General features: G+C 49.2%; 1 protein-coding gene across 1 annotated transcript in view; it reads right to left on the bottom strand.

Annotated features, from left to right (window-relative positions):
* The window catches only part of CUX1 (cut like homeobox 1), a 282,941-nt gene that overhangs the window by 5,480 nt on the left and 254,487 nt on the right, over positions 1-22,974 (bottom strand). Inside the window, exons 15-20 of the mRNA XM_076354841.1 lie at positions 7,685-7,821; positions 7,139-7,205; positions 5,795-5,907; positions 5,010-5,126; positions 2,599-2,682; positions 2,032-2,088 (exon numbers count right to left, since the gene is read on the bottom strand). Coding sequence (XP_076210956.1) covers positions 2,032-2,088; positions 2,599-2,682; positions 5,010-5,126; positions 5,795-5,907; positions 7,139-7,205; positions 7,685-7,821 — 575 coding nt within the window. The remainder of the gene's footprint in view (positions 1-2,031; positions 2,089-2,598; positions 2,683-5,009; positions 5,127-5,794; positions 5,908-7,138; positions 7,206-7,684; positions 7,822-22,974) is intronic.

Here is a 22,974-nt window from a genome sequence, read left to right as displayed (position 1 = left end):
AGCGAAGGTCTTCACCCTGCCCTTGCTCACCCATGAGCACAGCTCTCAGGCATGTGCTGCCTCCTCCCGCTGCCGGTCCCCAGCACGGCTGGGTACCACTGCAGGAGAGGCCACGAGGTGGAGGAGCATCAACAACCCTTGGGAAGGCACATAGCATTGCTTGGGCTAAAGCAAAGCACCCCCAAAGTAGGGACTGCCAGATGGACATTGCCCTAGGGGATTTTGGAGAGCAACTGCAAACATGGAAAAGCCTTGGGCATCTTCAAAACCTCACTAGTAACCTGGTCTCCAGAAATGGGTTTACCCATTTCTCTGGCTCTGCAAGGTCTATCTTGAAAGATTTACCCTCCATCTTTGCCAGTCCTGTGCCAGCCCACAGACATATCCGAGCTCACTGGGTCCCAGAAACCCTGTGGGGCTGGGCTGTGTCACGCCCCAACCCCTCATTTTGGAGAGGCCACTGAACAGCAGCCAGACCCTGAGGATGTCCAAGCCCTTCTGGCCCGTGACACTGGAGTCCCGATGGGAAAACCTTTGTGTCCATCCCTTCAAAAGAGCCAAAGTCAGGAGTAACCGCAGCCTAGAAAAGCAGCTTACGAAGGACAGATCCTACCTTCCTACATAACAACTTTTCATTCCTGCTGTAAAAGCTAGGGATTCATTATGGTCAGAAGCATATTCCCCAAACCACCACGCGGGCTTTCCAAAGCTGGCATTAAAACCCACAGATCTCCCACCAAACCAATTCTGGGCTGAAATCTTCTTTGCTATTCGCAGCCATGGCAGAGGCTGCTGTAACAAACAAGATTATGTTCTTAAATATTCCCAAGGAATAACTCCCCTAAGTCAGTTTTTTTGTAAATGCCTTTCATTAATTCTCCGTGGTGCTGGCATGCCACCCAATCCATATTCATGTTGGCATTTGCTTGGTTTTTATGCAAATGACTACTTTGCCTTTATTACAAGATATTTCTGTATTCTGTGGCTGTTGCAGACCAGCGCTCCCACATTAACCTCTGCTATGCCGGATAGCCGCGGGTTAACTCAGCCAAAACCTGATCCTGAGCCTGCTGCTAATGTCACAAATATAAGTCAGATCAGGACACCCACATTTTTAGCTCCGAAAGTAGCATTAACCCCTAAGAGATGGTAGCCAAAACCCACGGTGGCAGCAGCGGCCCTCCTGCCTGCCACGGCTCAGGCGACGGCCCTCTGCTGCTGCAGACACTGGCAGCTCCCCGATATTTCCCCCAATGCTTTTTTGGAAAGAACCACCAGAGCAGGAAGGGTCAGGGCTCGGGAAGAGATGTTTCTGGAGAATGCGGTAAGAAACCACTGTGAGCCCGAGGATGCTGCGAGGCAGAGCATCTCCCCTGGAGCGGGACCCTTTGCAGCCCGTTGCACGCCTGCTCCCCAGCTGTGCGGGGTGCTGGGGCTCTCTGGGTGAGTCTCCTGTGGGGAGTCGGGCTGAGCTAACCCCACCCGCACGCTGCGTGCAAAGAGGCTTTGCCCCCGGGCCAGCCCTCAGCCGGGGGTGCAGGGCTGAGACCCCCAGCTGCGTTACAAACCGGAGGAGAGGTGCTTCCCGCAGCCCATCACATCCCCCTCCCAGCACTGCCCCAGGGAAGCCACGGGCACAGCCCGGGGGGAGACAGTGGTTCACGGTGATCCCCTGAGATGTAAGCTGTCCCCGAGCTCCTGGGCTGTGCCCTGACACAGCAGTGGCCTTGGCTGTGGCATCGCTGGCCGGGTTGGGGCTGGGTCACCCGCTCTAGCCAGGACCCCCTGGGACGCCATGGGATGGAGTGGGGGAAAGGGGAAGGAAAGGGAAGGAAAGGGTAAGGGAGGAAAGTGATTTCTCCTAAACCGAACCCCAGTGTGGCCCCGGCATGGTCTGCACCCCAGCCTGGGGGAGCAGGGATAGGTCTGCCCCCCACCCGGGGCCAAGCCCAGCAGCAGCGTTCCCCGTGCAGGCACTGGGCTAAAAACCTTTCGTCACCCACTGTGGCACGGCGGGTGCAGCCCACTCACCATGCTCAGCGTGGCTTTATCCCAGGGACTGAGGCTCAGGTACTTCCGCTGACGTTCCTGCAAGTAAACGGTACAAGAAGCTGATTTTGAGGCTCAAAGGGCTGATTTAGGGTTTGCAAATCAGGGAAGGAGCTCTGTGCCCCGGGATGCTCCACCCCCCCATACACACAGCCATAGGGGACACCATGTGGGAACACGGACTTTTTTTATTTTTTATTTTTTTGTTTTTTAAAGTGAATGGCATTTGAGTGTGTTTTATGCTTTCAGAGTGCTGTCCTTGAATTTCATCCGAGCGATGAAATAATTTCCCTGAGAGGTTTCATTCTCTGGCTGCTCCTTCCCTTCAACACACCCGGACCACCTCGCTGTGAGCAAAACCAGAACCGAGCAAAGCAACCTGCTCATCGACTGCAGCACGCTGCAAAGCCTCTTCCCTCCCTATGCCGGGCAAAGCCATGCTCTGCGATGCCGAAACGTGGCCGGCTGAGTCCTACCCCACGGGAGGCAACGATCCCGTGGCAGAAGGAGGGGCTGATGCAGAGGGAGGGTGCCGGGGGCTTTTCATACCTTCCTGCTGAAGGAGGAGAAGGGGTCCAGGCGCTCTTCGTACTGGGAGGAATAGCGCTGCTCGGTGTCATCCCTGCTGCCGCCCTGTGGGAGCAAAGGCAGGGTGAGAGCCAGCGGGTGCTGGTGCTGGCGTAGCTGCCTGTACCTATCCCCCCCTGGTGCAAGTGGTGTATGGACACCCAGCACAGGGTCAGGACCCCCCCCCAGCCCCCCTGAGCTGCTCATTTGGAAGACATGACCCCCAAAGGATGGAGCAGCACAGCCCAGAGCTGACCCGTGGGGCCGACAGGATCCATCACCTTCAAAAAGGAGAAGCACAACAGGGGCTATTTAACAAAGTCCTTTCTTCCATGGGGACTCCACCCACATCCCCCTATTTTTTGCCCTTTCCATGAATTAATAGTCATCTGTGTCACCCCAGAGAGCTCACCTGGAAACACCTGGGCCAGTGCAAATCCCACCCTGAATTCCTTTGCTGCTGGGCCAGGTAGGAGGGAGACAGCGGTTTAGGAGGAGGAGATCATTGTTTAAACATACAGCTATTATTAGCTGGGCAAAGGGCAAGGAAAATGGAAGAAACTCCACGAAAGAAGTGAAAGATGTAGATCGGTTCAGACATGCTGGGCTTTAAACTCCTCCTGGGACAGAGGTTCCCCTTGCGCAGCCTCGCAGGCGGCGCTGGACGAAGGGCAGCAGCAAGCCCTGAGGATGCTTGCGCAGCCTGCACAACCCTGCTCCTCCTTTCTCCAACGCTACCTCTGCAGGTCACGAGAATGCATATTCCACATCGTTCCTACCCAAAACCAGCCTGGAAACAGCATGTGCTGTCACCAGGCACAGTCACAGTCCAGCGTGAGCCCTGGCTCCCAGCTATGTGGGCTGCACATCCCTGCTCAAGGGGTCCGGTGCTAATCCATCTCTCTCCCCCCAGCACCGTGCCTTCTCCAGCTCTGCCCCTCCAGCACGGTGATGCTGACATTTACCGAGGTCTTTCTGGACCCGTTACTACGTGCTGCTGGTTGTCCTGCCCGGCCACCCCAGCACGCTGGCCGGTGGCTCCGTTTCACCGCGGGTAAACGCCGCTGCACACAGACCTTTAGCAAATATGCCCTTACGTGCCGCAATACGATCCACGGGTCACCGCGCAGTCAGAAGCCAGCGATGAGACCAGCTCCCAATTTAGGGGCGATGAATTCACTATAGCCTGGCCTTATTGAATGATCTTTGATGATTATTTTTAACGTGTCACATGCCCGATTAGGTGGTGAATTATGCAATCCCCTGTGCTGCTGCGTCGAAAGGCTTTTGCTCTTTAGATCATGTGAATGGCATTCAGGGGTTGCCTTGTGGCAGCAGATAAACATGGGTATGATCTTCCGCGGGAGAAACGGGTAAAAATGTCAGAGGGGCCGACCCAGCGTCATCACTGAGACATAAATAAAAGAACCAAGTAAGGTCCTTCACGGCTGTAGGAGATTCCCATCCCCAAATGCTATTAAAATATCCATCAATAAAACGGACTCAGTCCAGCCAGTGCGGAAAGGCAGCAGCTTTGGGGGAGGATGGCAGGGCAGGCAGCAGGCAGGGCGAGGAGCCGGCGTTCGAACCGATGTCCCTTCCCTGGTTATTGTCACTTTTGCAGTTATTAGGAAAGCCTGAGGTCACGATAGCCCAGCTGCGATCGAGGAAGTGGTTGCAATTGAAAGCTCCCCAGGTGGCAGCCTGACCTGCTTGCAAAAGCCCCAGGGATTTCCAGGGATGAAACCCCCAAGGGACGCGGCACGAGCAGAGCAGGTTTCAGCAAGGTCTGACGCTGCTCCCCAGCCTCCTCCTGGCGTTACTGGGATGGTTTTAGGCTGGTTTCTGCTTTTTTGGGAAGGGGCTCTGGCTGCCCAGGAGAGCAGGAAGCTGAGCAGCTCTCTCTGCTGGCCACAAGAAATTCAGGGCGGCGGGGAATGAGCATAGGTATGACAGGATGAATTATTTTTCAGGCTCTAACTGCAGGGATTTATTGCAGGAGGTCCCAATTTAACTGCTTGCTGCCTGGTCAGGCAGAAGCATCCATGACTTGACTGCTGGAGCATCACGCTGCCGGCAGTGAGCATCAAAGGGGGTTGTAGCAGCTTTTTCAGGGAGAAAATTTGAGCTTCTGGCATCAAAGATGTCAGACACCCTTCAGCAAGGTTAAAAACTACCTTCCCGGCAGGGGGGCTGGGTACCTGCTCCTCTAGGCAGAGCACTGCACCCTCTTCACCCCAATTAGCTCCCATTTTCCAACTTTGATGCAAGGTGCGTGTGGGTAATGTGCAGTTTCCCCATTGCTCTTGTACACGGAGGGCAATGGACTATGTTTGGGGTCTGTCCGTCCGTGTGAACCCAGCTGGAGGACAGACAGATAGCCAGCCACTCACCCGGCCAGGGTAGCTCTGGAGGAACTTGATCTTCTCGTAGAGCTTGATGTTGTCGGCTCTCAGGTTGTCCAGCTCGCTCTGCAGGGCGTGCACCGTGTGCTGCATCATGCGGTTCTCCTGCATGGGGGGAGCAAGGGGGCCGTTAGCAGCGAGGCCAGGGGAAGGACAGGATCTAACCGGGTGGGAGGCAGAAGGGGGGTTGATTGGTGCATCCAGCCGGGGTTCAGTCCCCTCTCAGTAATTAAAATCCCCTGGCTTTGAATTAAAATTGCTCCCAAATTAAAATTGTCCCAGCTGCCGCTGAACGGGGCCCCCAGTCCTGAGCCATTAACAAACCCGATCCCTCTGTGGCTGAATACGGGCCGGGGCAGCCAAGGTGGCTGCGGGTGGCTTTGGGCTGAGACCTGGCCCCCACGGGAGGCGCAAAGCCAACCTGCGGCTTTGAAGCGGTCATTTTGAGCTGTACTTCAATTTGTAGAGCTATTGGGTTTTTACCCCAAACCACATTCCCTATGTGCTTTTTATATGGCACCTCCGAACGCTGTGCCAGAGGGCCCAGCACACCTGCAAGGCGACAGGGGTTTGGGCCTGTCCTTGAATTGGAGCAACACCGGTGGGCTGGGGGAGGCTTCGGTCCTGCTAACAGCAGAATATATTTTTATCTTGCTTGCCGTGGCACCGCCTGCGTTGTGCCGATAATAAATTCCCCGCAGGTCATTAAAGCAGCCAGCTCCAGACTGCAGGTCCTGCAGCCCCCACGCGGCCACCCTCCCCACCCGACGTACCCCCTCCAGCTCCTGGTTCCTGGCCCGGAAGCGTTCCCTCTGGCTGGAGATGATGGAGAGGAGCGAGTCCACCTGCCCCTCGGGGAACGAGGTGCCGGGGGACGGCGGGTGACCTGCGGACAACGCTTGGCATGAGAGACAACCCAGCAGATGCCCACCATCCACCCTGGAGCAAGCGGGGCTTGCTCGAGGTCCCCCTTCTGACACCGCGGGACCTCAGGGGCACAGGCAGATAAATTCCTGTGCGCAGCTATTACAGCATGGACTAGTTTTTATGCTTTTTTTTCATTTTTTGGACTTACCCTGGGAATGGACATGTTCACTCCCCAGGGAAGACCAATTGCATTATTTGGTACAACCCGTGGCTGCCTTCCCATGACCCCACCCCTCCCAGTCCCTGCCAGACTCTCCCCCGTAGCTTCTGCAGCAGCCGTAGCCCTAACAAAAGACCCGGTGCCACAACCAGCCCCTCCATCCACGTACTCTTCTCTCCCCTTCCCCTCCTTGCGAAACAGTCGCCTCCATTTTGTACTTTCTCCTCTTTCAGCCACCCCAGCAAAACAGGGGCTGCTCGCCCGCAGCCATCGCCAGCTTGCCGTGCCCAGGAGCCCCATTTTGTGGGTGCCCCCCACGGCTGCCCCCCACGATGGGGCTCTGCAGGTGCTGGGGGGGGGGGCTGCGGCCATCCCTCCCTGCTCTGCCTTCCCGGCAGCGGGAGGCATCCATGGCCAAGGAGAAATATGTCCCCGAGGCCATGACTCAACCGGCTGCACAGAAGAGCTAATTCATAGCGCAGGATGGGTGGCTGCAGGTTGTTTGGCTTGGTGGGACTGTTGCTGTGATATTGTTTATTGTGTGTTTTCAAAACAAAAAAAAAAAAAGGAAAAAAAAAAGAAAAAAGGAAAGGAAGTGGGTTTTCTTCCACAGGAGCCAAGCGTCATTATTTGTTTGATTCATTCTCTCCTGCAGACCTCAGCGCAGGAGCCTACGTAAAGGAAATGTTTAGCTCGCTGGCTCTGGAGGGGGTTTGGTGCGGAAAGAGCAGGAGTTAAAGCACAGGGTGTTTGGTTCAGCCTGGGTTCACCGGCTCAGCACGGAGTCAGGCCCGGCACATGCCCGCTGCACTGTCTCGGGAGCAGCCAGAAGACCGGCAAACCCTGCCGAGCATGGCAGACCCATCACTGGCCCCAGTGAAGGACATGCTGAGCAGGTGATGTCTGTGCCTGCTTAGCAGCATCCTCATGCCACCATCCCCGGAGGTGACCACCCTGCCCACGGCACCAGGATGGCACCCATCAGCACCTCGGTGCACAGCATGGCCCTGGCTTCGCGCCCGCCTCTCACCGTAAAACAGCGCCGTGGCCTCCTTGATGGGCTCGGGTATCTTCTCCAGGCTGGGGACGGCTGCACCCTGGGCAGCAGAGGCAGAAGCGATTAAGCGTTTCCCACCCGCCCGAAGGTGCCTGGTCAAAGCAAACCCTTTCTGGGTCCTGCTACCGCCCTGGCACCCGCAGCCTCGTGGGAAGCATTGCTGCCAAACAGGCACTCTGCAAGGATCAAGCCCGAGACAACGTGGAGAGGCTGGTATTCAACCCTCAAATCCCATCCTTTCCCCGGGAAGAAGAAGGGCTGGACAGTCCTTGGATGCCAACACCACTACCCGCTCCCATGCCGGCACCATCCCATTGCATGGGCATGATTCAACCCTCTGCTGGGTGAGTCATGAGAAAGAAAGAAAAGGGAGGGGAAAAAGGAAGAAAAAAAAGAGGAGGTAATAAAACAACCCTCATGCCTGCTGTTGGCCCCTCCATCAGTGATAGTCAACCCGCGGGGACATTTTGAGTGGTCCCTGCCCGCTGCCGGGAGCCGAGTGCTGTGGGTCGGGGTTACCTCCGCATCCGGGCGATGCATGGCGGACAGGGCCTGGATAGTGCTGAGGTCATGCTCCAGCTTGGCGATGAGCTCCTTCTGGCCAGCCAGCGTGGACACGGCCTCCGTCAGCTGGATCTGCAGCTCCGCACAGCGCACTGGAAAAAAGAGCCGGGGCCGTCACCCGGAGGTGGCCCAAAACCCCAAATTTTGCCAAGGGGACACTGAAAAGCTGAGAAACCCCCAGCTGGAGCACCGAAGCCAACTCACAGGCAGCAACCCCATTTTCTCCTTATTTCTGGGGGCAGCAATCGCTGCTCTGCTCCAGGCAAAGGTGACCAGGGGTCCAGCCCACCTTGGTGATGCCCCAGGGCGGGCCAGCGCCATGTCCCAGCGCCAGAGGCAATGCGAGCGGGCAGCTGCTTGCATCGGCACGGCTAGTTCAAATGCATCAGCAAGGTATTTTAGGTGCCTCAGGGGTACCTGGCAGCATGCTGGCTGGGCAGAGTGGGGGGACCAGGAGAGGGATAAGGGGAGCTGAGCCCATGAACTGATCCCCGGGTCTGGTCCACACAGAAAAGGTGCGATGAAGGTGGGCTCCGGGCAGCATGTCCCTGGCCGCGGGCGCTGGGACAGGCACGCACAGTGCGGACGGTGCCGTGGGGGGTTGGAGCGGGGTGGGGGACGTCTCCCAGGAGGGGCTCAGGTGAGACCAATCCTGCCCCGAGGCGCTGGGCGAGGCTGTGCAGCCCCCAGCATCCCCGCTTGGCCAATTTTTGACAAACGAGCCCTCTTTCCAGTTGCCTCCCAGAGTAAAACCCACGCCCTAAACCACAACAGGCACTTGCTGGAATGCTCCAGGAGCAAAACAAAAGAACAAAAGCCTCTCGTTCCCCTCGTATAACCCCAGCCCAGATGTGAAGCAATGGAGAGACGGGTCCAAAACGCAGCTACAGCGAGAGGCGCGGGACCAGCACTGCAGGGCAAGCTCCTTGCTCCGTTTGCAAATCCATCCCGAAACACAGAGCATCAGCAAGCAGGAGCCCTGTCCTGCAGCAGAGATCTACTTGTTTCACCTTCCTCCCTTGTTGCCAGCAACGTCTGGGCCTCTGCCTGGCTGGAAAAAAGCTCAGATCAAGGTTCAGACCCTGCGTTTTGCACCGCCAGCCTCCCTGCCACAGGGACGCAGGATATGTCCCTGTGTGCCTGGATTTCCAGGTGGGTGAAAGCTCAGGTCCCAGCTGTTCCAGTCCCTCCCTGATAATTCCCGTTGTAATTATTCCCCTGAATTCCAGACAGCTGGAAGACAAAAATTGTCATCTATCAACAGCCAGGGAGCAAGAAACGCAAAGTCTGCCTGGGAAGCAGCCGCGCTGGGGGAGAAGCGAGGGCAGACTGTTGCACCCGTGGGGCCTCCTACCCTCTCTGAAGACTTCAGATGAGAGGTGCAAAGTGTGTGCAGCTCAATTCCAGCTCACCCAGTCCTGCCGGGCTGGGAGCCGCCCCACGCACCCCAAAACCGCCTGCAGAGGGGGGTCCTTGGACAGGGCTCGATGCCCTGCAGAGTCTGGCTGGGAGGGTTGGACTGAGAGCAGCAGAGATGGGGGCTCGAACGAAGTCATGCCCGAAGCCAACGCTGTTTTCCCATGAAACAGGGGCTTTGCTGGTGCAAATTTCCCCCCTTTTTGTCAGGAATGCAATTCCTACGTTATACGTAAGGGACCAAGCCTGCCTGCAGGGAAAGGGAGGTGACATATGCCTCAGACACAACGCATGGATTTATTTTTTTTCCCCTGCCAATATATTTGCATTTTACAGGCCCCAGAGAAAAGGCTCAGGAGCGAGGCAGGAGCAGTTGCGATGAAGGTGCAGTCCCACTGGAGGTCAGTGTTTCTCAAGAAATGGGGAATCGCTGCCCACTCCCGAAACATGGGTGGCCTGATACAAAATATTTGCATTAACAAGATTTGGAAAGAAGAAAACCTCTTCCCTATGGTTAATTATTTAATTGGCTGTCTCTTTAAATTGCATTAAAATGTAATTGGGAAGCTATTACTAGCCAAACGGGCTGTAGAGCCCAATTCTGCACAAGGCAGCCCTGATCATCGTGCAAAGGGCCTGATGCTGCTGCCCGGGTGCCCAGGCTGCACCGCGGCCAGGAGCAGAGCGGAGGGCTGGCTGGGGCAGGACACGTTCCCTGCATCCCACCCTGCCCAAAAACCCTCTGCAGAACTGAGCTTTGGCATCCTGCTGAAGGAGAACCAAGCCCTGGATCCCAGCTCCCGAGTTTCTCTCTTAAATGATCTTTTTTTTGCTTTTGAGTTACATGGACTGAGTTTTTCAGTCTGCTTAGGAGAAAAAAGAGTGACCAAAGAAACTCATGTCTCAGTTTTAAAGAAAGCCGTGTCCTTCCTCCCTTGGGTTTCACTGCCTCAGCACTGGCCAGTCTTCTACAAACCGTCCGTGAAAACAGAAAAGACTGGAACCATGCCTAGCACTGAAAGCAACCAAAATGCATGGAGCTTCTCTCATCTCCCCTTCAGTATCTCTTTTCACAGTTGTTTTTTGGTGTGGGTTTTTTTAATGATAACTTTCTTTTTTCAAAGGGGCAGTGGCCACCCACAAGCTCCTCACTTCTCAGCCAGCGACACTTCATCTCCAGCAGCGGGTGGACGGCTCTCCCAGGACAGCAGGTCAGTTCAAGCATTGAGATCGAGCAAAAGAAAAATCTGCCTTTGTCTTCTCTAAGCTGCTGTGCTGGCAAGCCCTCGCTCTGACCCTTCAGATGTGCAAATACCTCAAAAGCTGTGGAAGATGGAGAGGTACTGCAGAAGATAACGGGACAAAGAAGGTGAAGCCCTGGGGAAACTGGGATTTTAAACCACGTATCTTTAGCCTCAAACTCTGTCGTTCCTGACTTTTGAGGCAATGGAGAAATGGGCCTGACATTGCCATCACTTTATGGAGAAAAGTGATGAAATGCAGCAACTGGGCAACTGAACGCCAGCAGAAGTCACCTGCCCTGCCTGGTGCCATACTGCAGTGCTGCTTGGCACAGGCAGGTCTGGTTTTTCCTTGTCAGCTCCACCTGATACACAGAAAACAAGAAGCTGAGACTGGAGCATTACTGAAAAATATCTCCTGCTTTCCTGGGAGTCCTTGGGAAGGTGGCAGGAGCAGATGGGAGCTGGACTATAGAGTTTTGCATGGGGCACTTGTGAAGTCCCTAGATAGCTGTTGGCTGGGTGAACTCACCTTCTTGATCAGGGTTTTCTTAATTCAAATTCCCCATGACACTGATCCTAAATCCCTGAGCTTTCACCTGGCCTGGCTGGCCAATAACACATCAGTCATCAGAAAAAGTTTCTGTGAACAGGGTCCCAGGAGTTTGGCAGAAACCACCTGTAGCAAACACGGGGCGACGAGCAAGTCCCCTGTGCAACCACTGAACATTGGCTGCCAACAGCCGAACTTGGGCTAGCACCTTAACGCCACAGCCAGACCCTCCTGGGGAATACTGGGCTTGAAGAGAAGCACCTTTCAGGACAACCATCAGCCACAAGCCTCTTCCCACACACTCTATATGACTGACCAAATCTTCAAGTCTTTTCTGTATCACTGAACATGTGGCCTGATGAAATGCCCAGCATGAGTGGGGAGAGGGATCAGGCCCTCTGCAAGGAACCAACCACTTTGCAAAAGACTGGTCATCCAGCAGGTAGAATAATATTGGTGAGGCTCTTGAAAAGCATCATATCCTGCCCAAAACTGAGTGAGTGATTAGAAAGAGCCTCTGCTCAGAGAGGATGCTGTAAAGAAGTTGTCTGTCCTGGGAAGTCTAAACGTACCCCTAACCCACTGCCTGAGGAGCACAGCCGCAGGCGACATTGCCAAGAGACGCGTGTTGCTGAAGAAATGTAAAGGGTCTGCGTGGACAGGCCATGCGGTGAGACACAAAGGTGTCTCACGCAGAGAGGAAACAAAACGGTCCTAAATGGAGGATGAAAGATTTAGATTAATCTCACACCTCTTCCATTGTGGATAGCACCGTCAGTCCCGCACTCCTCCAAAGCTGCAAGTTAAAATCCTTGTAGTGAATATCGAGGAAAAAAGTCCCGGAGCCCAAGGCTCCACGGGCACGTTCGCGGGTAGCTCCGAGCCCAGCAGATGTAGGGGCTCATCGGGAGCGCCTGCGAGACAGCAAGCCCAGCACTGTCACGGAGCAACAGCAACTTTGACTCCTATAACAAGCCCCAGCAATTGGACTCCCTTGGCAAATCATCCAAAATAAACAGCATCTGTTTTCATAGATGGAGAAAATTAAGACAAACTAGCAACTTAGTTTGAAGTTATAAGGCCAGACATAAATAAATGAGAGGCAATCTTTCCATAAGATGGTGGCTTGATTACTGAGGATACAGACAGATGAATAAATCACCTTGGGGTGAGATAGGCTGTAACTTGCTACACATCCACGAGACTGGAGTAACTGCTCATGTGTATCCTCTGAGCCCGAAGGAAATGAGAGGTAAGTAGTATTGCTGAAGGGATCTGCAGGGTAGAAGCACGCACATGGGCAGTGACTGCAAATTAGCTGATGCTCTGCAAGTTCACACCCTGATTTGCCTTATGGTAACTTTTTAATCTGCCTCCATTACTGTCTGGCCTCCTTGGATTTACATAACTGTAGAAAAATAAGAAAACAAGAAGAGAAGTGATGTGGCACGCTAGGAGCTTTCTTTGAAAAACTATCCTCTCAGAAGTCAACTGAAGTGCATTGAAACCCACTACTTCAAAGGTTTTAAGACTATTTTATTGACTGGAAGGAAGATGATGGTAAGATAACTAAATCTTGGAGTACCTTGACATGAAGGCTGAGAAACCCAAGCACAGAGCTGGAGACTCACTCAACACAAACACTGGTGTTTGAGCGCGCCAGGACGAGGAGCAGGAGCCAAAGGAAGAAGCAGGAAACTGGGTCTGCCACAGGTCCTTCGATTTTTCCACCTCGTTCACCTTTCCCCATGTTGGGCCACCCTGGTTAATGACCGGGTTGCTGTGGACTTAGAAGTTGAAATGGTCGTTCTTCCCCATGCAGAAATAAGTGCTAAGGCTTTTTGGCATCTCTCTCCCATGAGCCTTTTCAAGCCAACAAAGTCTTACCTCCAGTTCTACCTGGTGCCAGAGCTCCCAGGTTTATACATAAATTAAGGCACAATTTCAGGCTCTTGAAATACTTGGCATTTAGCTTTTAAGGAAGTCTGAAAAAGACAGTACTGTTATTGCCCAAAGTCCTGTTCCCCTTCCAGGAGAATCAAAGGGAGATGACTTGACTCTGCGCTTTGTAGCTGAAGGGATGAGTGGGACACTGCCCATACGCTGCAGATTGAGTCCTGGATGAACCAGGTGATTTTCTCTGCCCTCTTTTTGGTCTATGAAGATGCCAAGGAAGAAAAAATCTGAGCCAAAATCCTTCCCGCAACAGGAAGGTTGTCAAAGACCTTTCAGTGTTGTACATCTCAATGGTTCTAGTTCTGTCTCGACCTTTTCATAGAGTGGGACAGCATTTCTGCATTGTCCAGAGCTGCGTGGGAGTCATTCAATCTGTCTTAACTTCATGAAAAGCCTTTTCCTTGCGGCCACTGTTGCTGTGAGCTGTCAGTAGGCTGAGAAATAGGACAAGGCAGAAGGGAATGATTTAACATTTTTCTACAAGGCATCAGAGCCCTGTCTCTCAAATCTAGCAGAGTCCTCTGTGGTGCAAACCTGTTCAGAGGTAAAGGCTGAAGAGCAGGTTGTAGCACAAAAGCCCAGCTGAGCCATCTCCTGAGGTCCACCTCACCTCACATAAAGCAATGAAGAAACATCACCATCACCTGAAGGGCGTATATTCTTCCAAGAATCTCCCCAGAGTGAATAACGATATTGGCGATCAAGCGCTCCAGAGATCCCACCAACACTACAGAAGTCACATAAGAACTGGGCTTTTGGGACATTTTAAAGCAACCTCTCTAGAAATCTCCAGAGAGGGAAGTAGGGCAGTCAGCTCCAAGAGCACCCGAGTAGCCAAAATGCCTGGATTACGTTAGTCTGGGAATCATCTCGGCCTGCAACTTTGTTTATGGGTAGCAATCAGGCTGTCCTTGTTTATCACCTCTGTACCTGGTAAGACTGTTCTCTGATCAGACCTTCTCAAGCTTTCTAAAAGGGGGGAAAAAGAAAGCAGATGATGAAAAGAAAGGAATTACGACGTCTCTAAAAGCCATCTGCAACTCCTAGCACAATCTACCTTGTCTTTAGCCGCAGTTACCAGCCCTGGAAAAGCTCTGAGAATGAAGTGATGAGGTTGCTTTAGAGACATAGAGGCTGTAGGAGAAGACATCAAGAACCTTCAGTGACATCCTTCAGGGATGTACGCAGAAGATGTGCAGTCCTAGACGGCAAGGGCTGGGACTGGCACCAGTGAAGGCAGCAAGAACAACCCTTCTCATTTTTACTGTCGTGTGCTGTCAAAAAGACAAGAAAAAATAGGGCCAGTAGAAAGCAGATCACATCCAACACCCTGAGGACAAAATTTGAGACTTCATCTGCCCAAGTGACAAAGGGTCGGGAGCACAGGGGAAAGACCTCTTCACCCTAGCTGCCATGCTCATTACAAACCATGAGCATCCTTCTTTGAGTCCCCTGCAGCCCTTTCCATCAGCGCCCTTAGATACATCTGTGAAAGCGGCCTTGGGGAAGAGCAAAACGAGCTACCAAACCACAGCGAGCTGAGTGCCCACCCTACAGCAGCTCCCTACCCAGCTCCCTGGGTTTCTCTGCCAGCCGCCAGCAGAGGAGGTGCAGACAAGATTTCTGCTCCCTCCCCTCCTGTTCCCCTTTTCTTTTCACGATGAATTTGGAATTTTGAGGGCCTGCCGGGAAGGGAAGGTTTGAAGGATTTCTCCTTCCCTTTCCTCCTGGCCCAGCCACTCCAAAATAAACAGCCCCCGGCAAAGAAACACAGTACCACTTAATAAATTCTCCCTGCAAGGATAAAGATTTCATAGAAGAACAGATTATTTCCAAGGGTACTAAGATAATTACATGGGTAACTAGGAAGAGTTCAAGAAAACAGTTTGAATTTTCTTATCAGTTTCCCATAGCTTGGAGCAAAAAGAAAATAAAATGCTCTACTGTAATCAAATCATGTTTTCTGAAGCCTTCTGTTGGCAAGTACACAATTTCTCCACCGCTTCCATTAAAACAGAAATACTTAGAAGAAAACGATAGCATTTCGACATGGAAGGAAGTGGGGCCCAAAAGCACCACGTCAGCTGCTCACAGTATGTTCTTACCTGGTGGGAACATGATGCCATGTGAAAAACTACCCCCCTTCCCACTGAAAGACAAACTACCTCTCGTGGACTGTGGGGCAGGAGCTGGCCCATCAGTACCTGTGGCACTGAGGTGCTCACCTGGTGCTAACTTATTCCTGCACCTAAGGATACAACAAACAAGGATTTCTCCCGTTATCTCAGCAAATGCCTGTAGTATTTCCTATGTAAAACCTCACCCTCGCTACAGCTTCTAAATCCAGAAGCAGCTATTTACCAGCAGAAACAGTGGTGAGATACAGGTATGTCCCAGTGCTGACCACCCCCACAGGGTCTATGGGAACACACAGCACACGCCTCTCCTTCTGAAAAGGAGATTTTCGACATCCTTTTGAAGGGCTACCAATAAAGCTATCACAGAAGATCCAACTATCTCCATGGAAGACCGTAAGTATCGGCTCCTGACTTCTGAAGATGCATCCTTGTGGTTTTGGTTGCCTTCCTAGCTTCCCAAAAATAAACTTTTGGAGATTTAGGCTTGAGAGGACAGCCTGGTTTTATCCTCAATGCATGCTTCTGAGCTACAATGAACCCTCTCCAGCTTCTTCTGCACCAGGTCCGTGCTTTCACAAGTATAATGCACCTTTTGCTTATGACCCTGTGTGTGATTTTAGTAGTTCAGTGCCAATACCATCATACCTAAAGAAAAGTGCAGGTTATAAATATAAAAATTAACCAACTTGAGTCGTAACACTTTAAAAGTGTAGATGTTTAGTATGAAGCTTAAAATGATTAGGGTCAAATCATACAAGATAATGCCATTTATAGCAATCAACAGTTTGACCAGTCATTAAATAGTAGGAGGGGGAAAAAAAAAAGTGTTAAACCTAGAACCTTTACATCACATGGAACAACCCGTCGCAGACGTTTCAAAAGCAGAAAACACACATTTATAAAGAAATGAAGACATTAAATAGCATTTTTGATACATTTTGAAGAGTATCCCACCCACTCCTGCAGAACTAATCAAAGCTAAAGATGGCCAAGACACACATCGAACACAAACATTGACTTGGGTGAAGCGCTACGCTGCACCAGGGTGCCCGAGCGTGACACCGGCTGGATGGATGCCGGCAATGGCTGGAAGGGAGGGAGCGCGCTGGGAAAGCCCAGCCCAACTCCTTGCTCTCCAGGATAGCCAGCTAGACATTTTGAGACAGCAGATTTCCAGCCCGGCCCTCCGAAACTCCTCGTGCCGTGCTGAACAGACCCTATTCAATAGGAAACTCAGCCTACAAGGAGGCACACAACACACGAGCTTACAGCCTGCTAGGAAAAAAAATATAAGACATGGGTATACGCACTGCAGGAGACGATGTAAACGTAGGTCCCCCAAAACAACCTCCAATTCACAATTCAAAAAACAAGCACACCAGGTGAAACTGCAGCGCACAGGCAAGCACACACACACGCTCTACCTGAAACCAGAGTATTCAAGCTAAGAGATTTATTCTACTAGGTTTTTTTAACGTAATTCCACTGATGGATTAAAACATCTGTTCCTTACCAACGCCAAACTTCAAATTCTAGGCTCTGTAAATATGGAGTATATTTATAGGAACAACATCTCATAAGGCACTAGAAGAGGAATTTATCTTTATATATAAAGTATCTGTAAAAATAAACAGTGAGCTAAATATCTGGGAAAATTCTTTTACATTTTCATTTTTGAATCTAAAGCATTTTTGACCCCAATGTCTTTAATCTAATTTTTTAAAATTAGCTAATATACTGTTATGGTGCTCAGAACAATCCCCCTTGCAGTCTCAGACCCAAAATACATCTTTTCTGTCCATGAAGCCAGGTGTCCACCTCCCACTGACTGCAGCAGGAATCATCACACTTGAATTTCACTGAAAAAAGGACACGGTTTGGAAATCCGACACTTCAGTATTTAAGGTACTGAAAACATTCCCCCCCCCCCCCCCCCCCTAGAAATTGATACACAAAAAGTAAATTTTCCTCCCCTGGACAAACACAAATCCCCCCCAGCCCCAGCCCCTTCGTTCCCCTGAGACATCACTGAAACAGAACCACCAATGTAAATGTTTGCTGCTTGGACTCAGGTCTCACCTTAATAAAGACAGCCCACGCGTAATTGTGTTTGTATAAAAGATATTTACTTCAATTATCACACCTAGGGTGCTAGTGAATAATAATAATAATAATACATCGTGTGAGTTTCATACAGTGATATTGCTTCTCCATATCATATAGGGACTGTTGTACAGTGCTGAGAACAAACATTATATGGCTAACCAAACGAAGACGGAAGAAACAATGCCATTCTGCTGACGGAGGGAGCGCTGCCCTGCTACTGCCAGCCATATAAACTCTTACTTTTATGTTTAAACAAATACCAAGAAATAAAATGTTACAAAAGATGAGTCACAGCAACACAATGTGGGCTTCTCAAAGCTACTTGTACAAAAAAATGACACTTTTTTTTGGTCAATTGGGTCTTTGTGAGGATCTTTTTTTTTTTTTTTTTTAAATCTGTGATTGTGAATATAACAAACAAGCTCTAAAAACATCTAAGACTTAGTGCGTTACAGAAAAAATATAAAATACTGCTAAAAATGTAAGACACCACAATACACTGGGGTAAAAACTGAGCTTATTATTAAAAAAAAAAAAAAAAAAAAAGTTCTCAGGAAAAAGTACACCACTTTCTGTTTGAGTTCATCTTGTGCTGTGTTAGTAGTCGGGGCATTTCAAAGGTCTGCCCATTATCATGGCAAGTAGTTATTGCACAAATGCAAAGAGTTAATTTTTTAATAAAAAAAATGAAAAGGGATATGAGGGAAACAATTAAAAAAAAAAAAAAAAAAGAACATCCCCCCCCCCAGCCAGCCTCCATCTGCTTTGGAATTAACGTCCAAATTCGTACATGTGACATTCTCGCAGCATTTCCAGCGAGTGGGGCGCGCGGTGCCCGCTTTCGGAATAGGAACGGTAGAAAACGCTTTTCAACACAGAAATGCATAGAGTATTCTGACAGGAACAACCTTTTTTGTTTTGCAGAGGTTATCCAATAGTTACCGGAGGGCTTTTTTTTGTTTTTTCTTTCAGACCATGCCAGAAGGAAAGAACCTCACGTGGGAAATTCATCTGATGGTTTTTAGTGGGACACCCTCGAAAGGCAAAGTGCAAATTTGCTTCCAAATCCACAGAAGTGGTGATGTGCCCTGCAACTACCTCAGCACCTTCCGTCTTTGCCCACTGTAAGGTTTTATTGCGGGGCCGGCTGGTTCAGTGCTGACCGGAGGCCCTTTGCATCGTCCCTCGTGCAGACACACGCTCCCCTGTGACGAGCAGGGGGAATTTCTAGCGCAACGGTTTTCGGTTTTGCTCATGCAGCTTTTCTCTCGCTCGCTCCTGAAGTGTTACCTAGCCAGGGAAAGCCTGTCTGAACGTGTTTGGACACTGCAAGAAAACTAAACAACTCCTCCGTGACAAAGATCAATTCACAACATGTATTTCCAGAGTTCACACCAGGAAAAGTTGCTGCCGCACAAGGTGATTTTTTTTCTTTTTTCCTTTTTTTTTTTTCCTTGACCAACTTTGAATGAGAAGAAAATCAGCTCTGAATTCAGAAATTCAAACATATGCCAACAAAGATGAACATCACAGGAAACCAGTCTCTCATTTTAAATTAACACTCTTGAGTAAATCGCAATGTACTTTGACAAAGGGGCACTGCATCTTCATGAAATTCTCAGTAGAGGCTCTAGGAGGCTAAGGGTATTTTCTCTCTCTGTATATTTTAAGTCTCTTCTCTCACAACTGAGGCTTCTTATTCTCAGTCCTAAATTATTTTAAAACTATTTAAATAATATTATTTATTAGGCATTTAGATAAAATATTTTTTTTTAAAAAATGATTGCTCTAGAAAACACAACAGGGGCACAATGATATGGACACTACGACGAGCCGACACCACCCTGCTCCATCGCTAGGACAGCCCAAACTTCCTCCAACGTCCGTTTAGGGGATATGTATACTCCTGTTGTGTTTATATCAAACAAAAACAAACCTCAAAAAAGAAACTGTTAAAATTAATCTCATAAATAGGAAATATTAGATTGTTTTCCTAATTACAAACCGCCTTTATATATTTCACCTTATGATGCTGTAGAGAGAGCAAGCTTGAAAAATAACACACAAGCGCTGGTAAGGGCTGAGGATGCGGGTGGGTGGAAGCCTGTTCTTTACAAAACCAAATTAAGACTGGAATGACTTTACAGTGCCCCGCCGTCCAGAGCCGGGACAGCTCTGGGCGCGGAAATGAGGACAGCACCTATTTCTAATGGCACAAAAGGACACGGCTGCAGTTAGCGATGGCTGAAGTCCACGAGTGTTTCTTGAATGCTGACAGACCTACGAGTACGCCGGGTGAGACGGAGCCTTACGAGCATTGACGCTGCCGGGCGATGGTGGACTTTCTAACCCGAGACCCCACCGTGCTGCTGGAGCCAACCCAGAGGGATTATTCCCCCCCCCCCCCCCCCCCCCAGGAACCTGAATCCTCCTGAACAAGAGCTTGTGCTCGCCGACGTTTGGTGGCTGGGACACGAACCTCCGAACGCAGAACGAGAATTTCTATTGCACAAAGACTTAACGCACAGTGTTTGAGGTGCTCGTTAGCAAAGGGGCAACTCATTGTCGGGCCACTGAAACGCTCCTCGATCGGTGTTTTCTTTCCCCCCACCCAAGTGAAAAGCGGCTGTGAATGCTGCAATCTAGATCACTGTGCTTTAGATTATTCTCCACGAAGAGATTAGGAAATAAGGCACATAGCTTTCCAAGTATAGAAAGTTTGTTAAATAGTAGATTTTAGGAAAGTAGCAAAAACTAAAAACTTAATGGGAAATGCGGTAACATACAGGATTTTCATGACATGCCTACCGAATGAAGATAAAATCATTTCAAGCTAAACTAAAACCTTTCCCCCACAATAAACAACTGACCCATGATCTCCATCTCTCTAGAGGAGGCGAGAAGGAAATGGAAGCCCTGATCAAGAAAAAAGAAAAGTAGGATACAGATGTGACCTTGCTTATTCCCCGCACGCCTCCTTTACGAACTAGATGCTCAAGTACTCCCTGTATAGCCTGTACTGGCATCCAGAGGTAACTAGGTACTTTGGAAACACTTTTAAAGCTAGTAATAATTTACTCACATATAAATAATACATCAAAATAGCACTAAGGGTCTAATGTAAGCTAATAAAAGCCAGAGAAGTCTGACTGAAAGACTGATTGTAGAAAGTATTTTTTGTAGTTACTTGGAGATAAGATTGTACTTCAGAGCAAGTCAAGTGCCAAGTTTTATTTCTTCTCTTGAAAACACAGACCCTCGCCTTCTGAGAGGAACTGCGTGACAGCGAATTTCTATCTCACTCCTAAGAATACTTGAATTTTCAGCTTAGGGAGAGCAAGAATGAACTGCGTACTTTAATTAGATACTTGGCTTAATTTACTGATCAGCTGTTCTTGCGATTGTTTTAAATACGTTGCAAATGTCTTTACTGTTCACCTTCCCGCTGTACGTAGATAGAGAAAAGTGTATTTTATATGTGCAAATATCTGGCATATTAACTTCCCGCAAGCCGTATCAAAGCAAAACGTACAGACCAACTGTTAGAGGATGTTGCAGACGAGACTTGACCCTTCATTTCAGATTACTTGGCTTTTGCACATCTCAGACCCTTGGAAATATTTTTATGTATTCTGAACATGATCTTTCCCCTCCTCGTTAGCTAAACCTGCGTATCTCAAACAATCCGATCTCTCAGATGGCTAATCCCCTCTTTACAACAGGGAACTTATCCGACAGGTGGGAAGATAGCATCCTCTACGCATTAAAATACATATTGGTTTTAAGCCCTCACTCACCTACGCCCCAAATGATTTAACGTATTTGGCTGCAGCAATTCTACTGCACCATTAAGACCGAGCACGTAAATACTACATATACAGAGGGTCTTTTCCATACTGGAATCATACACATACACATTTAACAACTCCTAAAAATGCATATTAATTACCTGCATAGACAGAAGAGGATAACGCAATTTAACGCCGTTATTCTTGTTATCAATAGAGAGATTGCGCTGTTATGAACATTACCACAGAATTACACAGTAACCAGGCAAAAAGCAGGTATGCCACCATAACAGCAGGAAACTCCGGGCATGACTCTCCATTTCCAAGGATCTTTGGATGAAGATTGTACTACGTAGTACAAATCTCTCTAAAATTCAAACAAAGAGTCAAAGACACGATGTCATGGGGACTTCAGGCATCTAATTTTTGCTGTACTGTTTCCTGCACTATTTTGTTACGGTTAGGAATTCAGTCATTCTCTGCACTTGACTGTTTCAAAAGATAAAGAAACTGAAATGATACTATGAAACCAACAGTTTTAATAATAAGAAATCTACAGAACTGTGGCAAAAATCTACTAACATCACGGTGAGTAAAGCAAGCTTGAAAAATGGCAGCAATTGTCCTTCGAATAGCTGGACATGGAAAAATACAATAATCTTACTTATTTTTTAAAAGGAGACATTTCCTTTTAATGCACTTTAGTGCCAGAACATGTTTGTGAATAGCAATGAAAATCAAGCCCGGGAGTCAGATCAGGTTTTTTTCCATTCACAAAATAGTTGTAGAAACGTAGACTTCATAGACAGCCAAGGACTTTGGGTTTGACATGGAGTGCTCAGGTTTTGGGAAAAGCAGGTGGGATGCCCACCTCCATCAGCCCTTGGCTGTACCAGAGGATGCCGGGGAGGAGGCTCACTAATAAAAGTTCAATGAATGACTTTCTTCAACTGCAAAATGACCTTACGACTAATAATTTGTATTAAATATGCCACAGTACCACTTGGCTGGGGGGGGGAATCATCCCTGAGGTGAGAGATGGCACCACTTACCTATTTTTAAGGCTTTTTGAAAACTTAAGTGCACAGGCCTAATGCTAACCTTCTCCAAAAGGATAAATTTCACCTTCAGAGCATAAAAACTTTTTATCCTTGCATATTAATAGGGTAGGGTATAGTACATGACCTGGTCATGTAGGACAAATCAGTCCCTAGGCATAGCATAAAGGGCTTTTCTTCCTACAAAGTTCATTATTAACTATATTTTATATATGGCATAGTCAATATATCCCATAAAAGAGATGGGGAGGAAAGAACAAATTGGTGAAATAATATTTCTACATTTTAGAGCTCAAACACGTATGTGAAGGAGACAGGGACAACTAAGTCACTTTTCAAACTAAGAAGGTTGAGCCAGAAAAGAGAGTCAGATCTCGTGCTTTCCACGCCAGTGATTCTCCTTGCGATTTAAAACCATCCGGCAAGATCTTAAACTCCTGGGAAAAAAGGTCGTTTGTTTTGTACAGAATTTTAAAATTCCCTATTTTTTTTCTTTTTAAATAAGTTGATTGTATATGCAACACAAACGAAGAAAATGTTGATGTTCAGCGGGGCAACAGAAAGTGCAAGGGGAAAGTCGCAGGCCGACATGTAAGTGAACTGAATACTGCTTTGCAGCCGTTTTATCTGTGCGAGTTGAGTTTAGGAATATGAGGCTATAAGCAGCTTGTCTCACCAGGGCCAAAACTGCCACTCACTCACGGGAAAGGCTTGATTTGGTTTTAGTGAACGTTAAATCTGGCCCCCACCTAAGAACCAACTTTTCTTCTTCTCCTCCTCCATTTCTGATAGTCTTCAAGAAACGCTCACAGCTCAGCCATACGCAGCGGCTTTAAGACAGAGAATGTCCTAGGATACGTTCACTGGGTGAAGAAGAAAGAAGAGAGAATTCAAGAAACTCACTTGTTAGAGACACAAATGAAGCAAAAATAGTGCCCTCCATCTGCATGTTAAAATGTCACCGCTTTACTTTCGGTTTGCAACAAATT

Source organism: Aptenodytes patagonicus, chromosome 17, assembly GCF_965638725.1.
Source record: "Aptenodytes patagonicus chromosome 17, bAptPat1.pri.cur, whole genome shotgun sequence".
In the NCBI taxonomy this organism is placed as follows: domain Eukaryota; kingdom Metazoa; phylum Chordata; class Aves; order Sphenisciformes; family Spheniscidae; genus Aptenodytes; species Aptenodytes patagonicus.
This window is presented reverse-complemented; position numbering and strand designations above follow the sequence as displayed.